Source organism: Palaemon carinicauda, chromosome 19, assembly GCF_036898095.1.
Source record: "Palaemon carinicauda isolate YSFRI2023 chromosome 19, ASM3689809v2, whole genome shotgun sequence".
Lineage (NCBI taxonomy): Eukaryota > Metazoa > Arthropoda > Malacostraca > Decapoda > Palaemonidae > Palaemon > Palaemon carinicauda.
The window spans coordinates 126,353,326-126,363,990 of record NC_090743.1 but is presented as its reverse complement, the minus strand read 5'-3'; the positions used below and the strand labels follow the sequence as shown (position 1 = coordinate 126,363,990).

At 37.9% G+C, this 10,665-nt stretch overlaps 1 protein-coding gene across 4 annotated transcripts in view; it reads left to right on the top strand.

The window, feature by feature from the left end:
• Positions 1-10,665, top strand: part of galene — a 166,592-nt gene that overhangs the window by 59,918 nt on the left and 96,009 nt on the right. For all 4 annotated transcript variants that reach the window (XM_068393921.1, XM_068393919.1, XM_068393918.1 and 1 more), the window contains exon 2: positions 9,887-10,334. In XM_068393921.1, the coding sequence (XP_068250022.1) occupies positions 10,143-10,334 (192 nt within the window). In that variant the 5' untranslated portion in view covers positions 9,887-10,142. The remainder of the gene's footprint in view (positions 1-9,886; positions 10,335-10,665) is intronic.

Sequence of the window (10,665 nt, the reverse complement as noted above, 5' to 3'; positions counted from 1 at the left end):
AGATAAAGGGGGAGGGTGGGCTGTGGCACCCTAGCAGTACCAGCCGAACTCGGTTGAGTCCCTTTTCAGGCTGGGAGGAATGTAGAGAGGAGAGGTCCCCCCCCCCTTTTTTTTTTTTTGTTTGATGTCAGCTACCCACTAAAACTGGGGGATGTGCCTTGGTATATGCATGTATGTATGTATTATTATTGCTGTTAATTTAGTATGTATTAAGGAATAGCCATCTAGCCTGAATTATTCTCAGATAATATAAATTTTCTATCCATTTAGCAAATGGATAGAAAATTTATATTGGAAAGTTACGACCAGTTCATTTTCTGCATATCACTTGCTGTCAAGTTTCTCTACAGTACATAAGGCAGTTTTTTTTATTTTATCAAATGAGGAGAAACCGTTCACTTAGAGTGTACCGAGATCTTTAACTGTTATCCTCCCTTTGGGATATGGAGAGAGAAGAGGTTTGGAGAGGGTTGCATCAGGCAACCGACCCCTTAATGTAAGGATTATAATGGTAAAAAAAAATATTTTAGTATGAATGTTATATGAATTTTATAATCGAGGGAGTGTCACAGGATAAAGATACCAAACAATTCTTCTTCACTAAGGGGTTAACTACTGCACTGTAATTGTTCTGTGGCTACTTTCCTCTTGGTAAGGGTAGAAGAGACCCTTGAGCTATGGTAAGCAGCTCTTCTAGGAGAAGGGCACTCCAAAATCAATCCATTGTTCTCTGGTCTTGGGTATTGCCATAGCCTCTGTACCATAGTCTTCCACGATCTTGGGTTAGAGTGCTCTAGCTCTAGGGTACACTCAGGTACACTATTCTATCTTATTTCTCTTCCTCTTGTTTTATTAAAGTTTTTATAGTTTATACATGAGTTATTTATTTTAATGTTCTTAAAATATTTTATTTTTCCTTGTTTCCTTTCCTCACTGGGCTATTTTCCTTATTGGAGACCCTGGTCTTATAGCATTCTGCTTTTCCAACTACGGTTGTAGCTTAGCAATTAATAATAATAATAATAATAATAATAATAATAATAATGATAAAATAATAAGTTTTAAAGGTTTCTTTATGTATTTAAAACTTATCCTTTAAATTTATTTTTTCCTTTTATATAAAGATGATAAATTATCTACCCTGTTTGTGGTAAAGTTTCTTTCTCATATGTGATACTTATTACAAATAAATTTTTTAGAGAATTAAACATAGCTACCCAATGGAAGCTTCTTCCTTGACAGCCTGCTCTCTCTCTCTCTCTCTCTCGCTCCTCTCTCTCTCTCTCCTCTCTCTCTCCTCTCTCTCTCTCTCTCTCTCTCTCTCTCTCTCTCTCTCACATTATTTATGAGATGTTGTCGGCATTGTGTCTTCGCCGTTGGCAGGTTGAAACTCCTGGGACGAAGTCCAGGTAATTGGGTCTACATACTTAGCTATGCATAAGCCAGGCAAGCAAGCAAGCAAGCACCACGTATGCGCGCGCCCAAGCACGCCGCCACGTGCAGCTTGTAGGCAGACTTACCTGGCACGCGTTTCGGTCATTGTATGGACCGTCATTTCACACTTTGACATAGCTTTGGTATATACAAATAGGTTAGTTTTTTCAGTTTTCACTTATACAATGTTAGTTTTTCAGTTTTGACTTATACAACAATGTTAGTTTTTCATCTTTGACTTACACAATAATGTTAGTTTTTCAGTTTTGACTTATACAACAATGTTAGTTTTTTCAGCGTTGACTTATACAATAATGTTGGTTTTCAGTTTTGACATATAAAAGTTAGTTTTTTAGTTTTGACTTATAAAAGTTAGTTTTTTAGTTTTGACTTATAAAATAATGTTAGCTCTTCAGCTCTGACTTATACAATACGGTTAATATTTTTCCCTATGTTGTATTTGTTCCGTACATGCATGCAGGAAAACGTGCTCCTGTTAATCCTGGTAACGAATGGATTACTGTGCCTGGTAGTTATTCAACTGTGTTGGGTCGCAGCAAGGATTACCTTCTCCATCCCAAATTACTTATATATATATATATATATATATATATATATATATAAGTATATATATATATATATATATATATCACCACACTGGCCATTGTGTAAGGTGTGAGTGGGTGTTTAGTCTGATCGCTCACAGCAAACCAACCTAGTATTGGTATCCATGACTAGTACAGCTTAGCTGATTACGGCGATACACAAACCCTTTCACCACGTTAAGGTTTATCCTCACTCAGAAAGGACTATAGTTTTTAAAGCTCCTTGCAAATCTTTCTCTGGGAAATTTTGTATAATTTTTAAAGTTTTTAAATCTTTCCATTTGCGTGGTAAATGTCAACCTTGGAAACAAGTAAGGTAAGGTATTAGAAGGTAAAAATCCAATATAAATTGGCTGATGTACAACAATTGTTGGATGGCGTACGATAATAGCCAAATGTTTTGGGGTTACTTGACTGGATGAAATCCTGAAGCACGCATGACAAGGTACGATAATGGACCTCCACGTCTGCAACATATTTAGCGATCGCAAAACTGTCCAAGTTTACCTGCTTGCAAACAAAGCCACCCCTCTCTCGCTCTCCCTCCCTCTCGCTCTCTCTCTCTCTCTCTCTCTCTCTCTCTCTCGCTCGTCTCTCTCTCTCTCCTCTCTCTCTCTCTCTCTCGCTTATGGTAGGGAATTCACTGCCCTTAAATGATATAGTATTTTAATAATTCTCTCTCTCTCTCTCTCTCTCTCTCCTCTCTCTCTCTCTCTCTCTCTCTCTCTCTCTCTCTCTCTCCTCGCTCTCTCTCTCTCATGGGAGGAAATTCTTTGTCCTTAAATAAAATAGTATTTTAATAAATTCTCTCTCTCTCTCTCTCTCTCTCTCTCTCTCTCTCTCTCTCTCTCTCTCTCTCTCTCTCTCTCTCTCTCTCATGGGGAGGAAATTCTTTGTCCTTAAATAAAATAGTATTTTAATAAATTCTCTCTCTCTCTCTCTCTCTCTCTCTCTCTCTCTCTCTCTCTCTCTCTCTCTCTCTCTCTCATGGTAGGGAATTCATTGCCCTTAATGAAATAGTATTTTAATAAATTCTCTCTCTCTCTCTCTCTCTCTCTCTCTCTCTCTCTCACTCCCTCTCTCTCTCTCCTCCTCTCTCTCTCTCTCTCTCTCTCCCCTCTCTCTCTTATGGTAGGGAATTCATTGCCCTTAAATGAAATAGTATTTTAATAAATTCTCTCTCTCTCTCTCTCTCTCTCTCTCTCTCTCTCTCTCTCTCTCTCTCTCTCTCTCTCTCTCTCTCTCTCTCTCTCTCTCTCTTATGGTAGGGAATTCATTGCCCTTAAATGAAATAGTATTTTAATAAATTCTCTCTCTCTCTCTCTCTCTCTCTCTCTCTCTCTCTCCTCTCTCTCTCCTCTTTCATGGGAGGAAATTCATTGTCCTTAAATAAAATAGTATTTTAATAAATTCTCTCTCTCTCTCTCTCTCTCTCTCTCTCTCTCTCTCTCTCTCTCTCTCTCTCTCTTTCATGGGATGGAATTTCACTGTCCTTAATAAAATAAGTATTTTAATAAATATTGTTAAACACTCACAATAATGCTTTTGATAATTTCACGCCTAATAATTTTATCAATTAGCTAAGCGTCCTCCTCTCTCTCTCTCTCTCTCTCTCTCTCTCTCTCTCTCTCTCTCTCTCTCTCTCTCTCTCATAATGCTTTTGATAATTTCACGCCTAATAATTTCATCAAATAGCTAAGCGTTAATCATGTTGCCTCATTTACATATTAGCATTTTTAACCTTTAATTCAATCTAAAGGCATCAGTGTTGAGCCTTTGCCAAACTCTATGTAATATTTTTAAATTTTTTATTTCTTATAATTAGTAAATTTCATACATCTAGCATTTTTTTTTATTAATATACTAAGAAAAGAAGTAGAAGAGTTCTCTTGCTTGAGGGTACACTCGGGCACACTTCTATCTAGTTTCTCTTCCTCTTGTTTTGTTAAAGTTTTTATAGGAAATATTTATTTTGATGTTACTGTTCTGAAGATATTTTACTTTTCCTTGTTTCGTTTCCTCACGGGGCTATTTTCCCTGTTGGGGCCCTTGGGCTTATAGTATCCTGCTTTTCCAACTAGGGTTGTAGCTTAGCATTTAATAATAATGATAATAATGATAATAATAATAATAATAATAGTGATAATAATAATAATAATAATACGAAATAAACTGTCCTTTTCTTAATACTTCTTGATCTCTATTCTGTGAGAAGTCCGACGGAAAGGGGCCAACTAAACCTTCTACTTATCGTAATATTGAAAGAAAAAAATTCATCAATATATATCGTTCAGGTTATACTGTGTGGTCGTCTATTGGAAACTTCACTGACTGGTAATATGCCGGACTGGGGTTCGAGTCTCGCTCTAGCTCGATAGCTTCTTGTAGTATCTGCAACCTCAGCATCCTTGTGAGTTAAGAACTGGCTGTTTGGAGACTCATCTGCAGCCATTGCCTGGCCCTCCCTAGTCCTAGCTCGGGTGGACAGTTGGCTTATTATTTTTATTATTAAAAAAATGAAAAGCTCCCACCATCACCAATTCTCACTGACCAGCGTGGTGGTGAAAACGGGCCAAACCCGAGACGTGAATTGACATGTCTGAGGCCTTTGTTATGCAGTGGACTAGAGACGGCTGCATTTGTTGTTGTTTTTGTATGCATATATACGTGCAGTATGTGTATATATATACATACTGTATGCGTGTTGTCCCGTATATGCGTATATATTTTCATTTTCCTTGTTTTTTATAAGTACATTTTGTGTGTCAGTTCCTGACATTACTATATACGAGGAAGTAAGACTGCCAGAGAGAGAGAGAGAGAGAGAGAGAGAGAGAGAGAGAGAGAGAGAGAGAGAGAATAATAAAGTTTCTAAATGCTGCTATATCCCTACACCAGTGCAGGCAAATTTAGGTCGTCATTGCTATTTCCGTGTCCTGTTGTGGCTGCTCAGTTTGTTTATGCCTTGATTACTTGACCCCGGTTTTAACGCCAGAGAAATTCAATTTTTCTTGTCCCTAATATATCAGTGTCGCGCTGACGTCTGGCGTTGTTGTTGTTGTTGTTGTTTTTGTTGTTGATTGTGTTATATTTTATTGTTTTTTTTGGGAAATCTTTATTAGTTGAGCGATATGGATTGATGGTTTTGATAGTTTTTTTTTTTTATTGAAAGGTATTCTGATTTTCTTTGGGGTTTTATATGTTAGAAAAAATAGTTTTTATTTATTTTAAAAGCGTTGGTATCACACATGCTCATATATATATATATATATATATATATATATATATATATATATATATATATATATATATATACACACACAGTATATATATGTATGTATATATATGTATATATACATACAATATATAAATATCTATGTATTTGTGTATACATATATATATATATATATATATATATATATATATATATATATATATATAATTATGTGTGTTTGTGTGTGTGTATGTCTTTACGTACGCGCACACTCACGGGCAAATTTTCCGAGATCAGTCTAGTGCCTCCTAAGAGATGAGAAGACAAGTCTTCAATGCCGCAGGCATATTTTGCCAGCCGAGTCTTGGATGAACATCTTGTGCAGTAAATTTCCAAACCGTTTTTTATCGGAAGCACTCCCGACGCGGTCTTGTGGCTGATAGGCGCTTTTTTTTTTTTTTTTTTTTTCAACCAGTGGTTCGCATTAGCAGAATTTTTTTTATTTAAAACAACACCATAATGTAAAGGACATCTGATGAAGACTACGTCTAAGGATCCAGTGTTGTTTAAAGGTGTCTGGTTTCAGATCCAGTATCATCACAATAGATGTTCACCAGAACGTCAGCTGAGAACCCCCTTCCCTCTCAGTGTGGTGCCTAAACACAGCAATATCCTCCCCAGTAGCCTAAACAGCTTACACTCTCTGGCCTGGGCTGGGATCGATCTGCCTCCATGCAAAGGCTAGGCGAACACGTTACCAGTGTGATCAACACTGCGTCCAATTGCTTTGACACATGTCTTTGCTATCTACAGAAACTGTTTGGGACTTTGCTCCGTTTCTTTTTAAAGGTTTTAATGGGTTAAAGGCAGAGATGAGAATGTTGAGATGGATGTGTGGGGTGACAAGAAGAAATAAGATACGGAAGGAAGTGATTAGGCTTACCATAGGAGTTAGAAAACTATCAGATAAGATCCAAGAAAGTAGACTGAGGTGGTACGGTCATGTCAAGAGAAGAGATGAACAGTATATTGGGAGGAGAGTGATGGAAATGGAGGTACAGGGATCGAGAAGGAGAGGGAGACCAAAGCGAAGGTGGATGGACTGTTTCAAGGATGACTTTCGATCAAAGGAATTAACCGGTGATGAAGTGTGGGACAGAGATAGATGGAGAACGCTGGTCAGAAACATCGATCCCGCATAAAAGTGAGAAAAGATGCAGATCAAGAAGAAGAAGAAGAAGAAGAAGAAGAAGAAGAAGAAGAAGAAGAAGAAGAAAGGGTTAAAGGCCACTCATGAATGGCAGAGGCAAGGGACTGTGAAATTGTCCTAGCAAGCATGACAATGCCCTAGAGACTAATCATATATACATATGGTCAGCGTCCAAGCCCTCTCTCTACCCAAGCTAGGATTAGATAGGGCCAGACAATGGCTGCTGATGACTCAGCAGGTAGACCTGTAGGGTACCCCAACCCCCCCCCCCCCCTTCTTAGCTCACAAGGATGGTGAGGTTGCAGTGACTTAAGGAAATAACGAGTTTGTGCCGGACTCGAACCTCAGTCTGGCAATCAACAGGCAAGGATGTTAACAACAGACCACTACAATTTTTTTTTCCTCAGAAACTATGAGTATCATCATACTGGTAATTATATTATTTTTTAGATAGTAGGTTGGCCAAGGCACCAGCCACCCGTTGAAATACTACTGCTAAATAATTACAAGGACCTTTGATTGGCTAGATGGTGCTATATTGGATTCCTCTCTGGTTATGGATAATTTTTCTTTTTCTATCTATACACTGAATAGTCTGGCCTATTCTATACGCATTCTCCACTGTCCTCATACACCTAAAATGACTTAAGATAACCGAAAAAAACTTCTTTTTCACTCTAGGGGTTAAAAACTGCACTGTAATTGTCCAGTGGCTACTTTCCTCTTGGTAAGGATAAAAGAGATTCTTTAGCTATGGTAAGCAGCTTTTCTACAAGGACACTCCAAAATCAAACCATTGTCCTCTAGTCTTGGGTAGTGCCATAGCCTCTGTACCATGATCTACCACTGTCTTGGGTTAAGAGTTCTCTTGCTTGAAGGTACACTCGGGCACACTACTCTATTTCTTTCCTTTTTCTTTTCCGCACTGGCTATTTTTCCTGTTGGAGGCCTCGGCTTATAGCATCCTGCTTTTCCAATTAGGATTGTAGCTTAGAAAGTGATAATGATATTAGTAGTATCTTATATTATGGTTTAATGTCTGTCCCTTAACGTATCAGTTTTTGGCATCTCCCTTCAATAGCACAGTCTCCACCCCTCCCCCCACCTTTCCTCAATCCTCCCTTCACCTTCCCTCCAACCTCCCTTCACTTTCCTCCATAACTCCTTCAATTTCCTTCCATCCCCCCCCCACCCTCCCTCCCTGCTCCCTTTACTTTTCCTCCATCCTTCTTTCACTTTCCCTCCATCTTTCTTCCACTTTTTCTCAATCCTCCCTCCACCTTCCCTCCCTCCTCCCTTTACTTTCCATCCATCTTCCCTCCACCTTCCCTCCCTCCTCCCTTTACTTTCCCTCCATCCTCCCTTCACTTTCCCTCCATCCTCCCTTTACATACCCTCCATCCTCCCTCCATCTTCCCTCCATACTCCCTTCAATTTCCCACCATCCTCCCTCCACCTTCCCTCCATCCTCCCTTCAATTTCCCACCATCCTGCCTCCACCTTCCCTCCATCCTCCCTTCAATTTCCCTCTATCCTCCCTTCACTTTCCCTCCACCTTCCCTTCACTTTCCCTCCATCCTCCTCCACCTTCCCTTCCTCCTCCCTTTACTTTTCCTACTTCCTTCCTCCACCTTCCCCCCATCCTCCCTTTACTTTCCCTCCCTCCTCCCTCCACCTTTCCTCCATTCTCCCCCCACTTTCCCTCCACCTCAAACATTTATCACTCACGTGATCTTCTTCTCCGAACCGTAGAACAAAGCGAAGAGCAAAGTATGTTTACGTCTTTTGAGCCATTAAATGATAATAATGTTCCCGTCTCTCTCTCTCTCTCTCTCTCTCTCTCTCTCTCTCTCTCTCTCTCTCTCTCTCTCTCTCTCATGGGGAAAAATATGGGAACGCCAAAGCGATGGGGTGTGCCACAAGACGCCCTTGCTACTATGGCTCACTTCCAAGCGTTTGAAATAGGAGAGAGAGAGAGAGAGAGAGAGAGAGAGAGAGAGAGAGAGAGAGAGAGAGAGAGAGAGAGAGAGAGAGTAGCATCTAATGCTTTCATGTTTTTATTTACTTTATTTATTTGGGGGGTGCACCGTGTGAATAAACATATGGAGGCGCCATGGTTGTCGAATATGTGTATACTGTATACAGTGCATGTGCATATATATATATATATATATATATATATATATATATATATTATATATATACATAGATGTACATATGTATGTATATAAAGATATGTAATTTACGCGTGTGTATTTATTAATATTAAATTTATATTATAATATATATATATATATATATATATATATATATATATATATATATATATATATATATATTTAAAATAAGCCATATATTTTAATACGTTAAGGTCTGAATTCTCTTAACGACCTCGGGATCAGAGCCCCAGGCGAAATCACTCAAAGACTGTAGTATCTGACCGGCCGGGTTTCGAACCCTGGTCCAGGATACATGTATGCCAGTGACCTTACCACTTTACATATATATATATATATCTATATATATATATATATATATAATATATATATATATGTATATTATATATATATATATATATATAATATATATATATATATGTATATATATATATATATATATATATATAATATATATATATATATCATGCTTATTAAAGAAGAAACTTGAAAACATAAGTGATATAGCATGAAAGAAAGGTAACAGATGTGGTTCGTTTATTACCCGATAAAATCTTTAGATGGTCTTGACATGTTGGGAGAATAGACGAGGGCTGTTAATGAACAAAAGGCGAAAGACGAGTAACTTTCACATGAAGAAATAAATAAAGGAATAAAAGGCAACTAGAAATAGGAGAGGATTTTAAGGTTTGCTTTATTCAAGTTTATTGTATCATAAATTTTTGGTTTTTTGTTTATATTTCTATTATAAATTTGAATGTTTTTTTTTTTATAAAATTTTCGTATCATATATAGGCCTAATGTCTATTTTTATCGATGTTTTACATCTTAAAATTCTGTTTTTATCATTTTTTTTTCATAAATTTGTCTAGTTTTTATCAATTATATTATCATAAATTTGTCTGTTTTTAACTTTTTGTATTATAAATTTGTCTGTTTTTTTTTTATATAAATTTGTTTTTTATCAATTTTTAATATCTTGACTTTATCTGTTTCCATCTTTTATTATCCATTAGTTTCTGCTTATGGTTTCTTTTGAGGTGTCAATGAAGATATTACTAAAAAAATATGGTGTCACAGTGTTTTTGAGTCATCTTACAAAATGAACCGCCTAAATTGATTACATAACTTATTAATACTATTACTCTTGACCCTCAACTATTCATACTAGAATGTAGTGTATTGATCAGTTCCGAATTCGTATCAGACTTACTTCTCTAACCTGGCACAAATCTTTCCCTTACAGTGAAGCCAAGTGATGATCCTCATTAGAAGAAGCTGGAGAGAACGTTTCAAGTAAATAAAGTGAAGAAGAAGAAGGAGAAGAAAGAAACAGAAGGCAAATGAGACCGGCATGAAGCCTGCACTGCCACTAGTAGCAGCTGGAAACGACGGGGTGAATTTAACCCTCTGAGTGAAACAGAAGCAGAATTTGCGCGCGAACAAAAAACAGGAGAGCATCGCTTCGCGGAATCCGGTGGGACCAAAGAACATAAGCCAGGATGCGAGAAGAGGAGAACAACTGCGGTAACTGCGGGTATTACTTCAAGAACATCATCAAATTCCTCATAAGTCACATAGGACTCGTGTCGCTTGTCATTGGCTACACCATCATAGGCGCCTTCACCTTCGAGAGGCTGGAATCCGACCATGAGATCAAGGTGAAGCAGAACATGTCCAGCGTGAGGAAAGACGTAAGGATTCAACCTTGCTTTTGTGTTTGGGATTTTATTCCGGGTGAAATGAGCCCCGCCCCCTGATGATGCCATAGCCAATCATGTTGTCTCCCACGTTAGCAGTGGTCTCAATACAACCCCTTACAAATTTCAAAATATACTAACTTATAATCACTTTAAGGGAATGTGTTGTGACCGCTGTTAATGCGGGAGACACCGTGATTGGCTATGACGTCATCAGGGGGTGGGGCTTATTTTGCCCGGAATCTCTGTGGTGACTATAGTTTATTTTTTACAAATTCTAAGTAGATTTTATACGACTGGGTTTTTATAATGAAAACTTATTGCT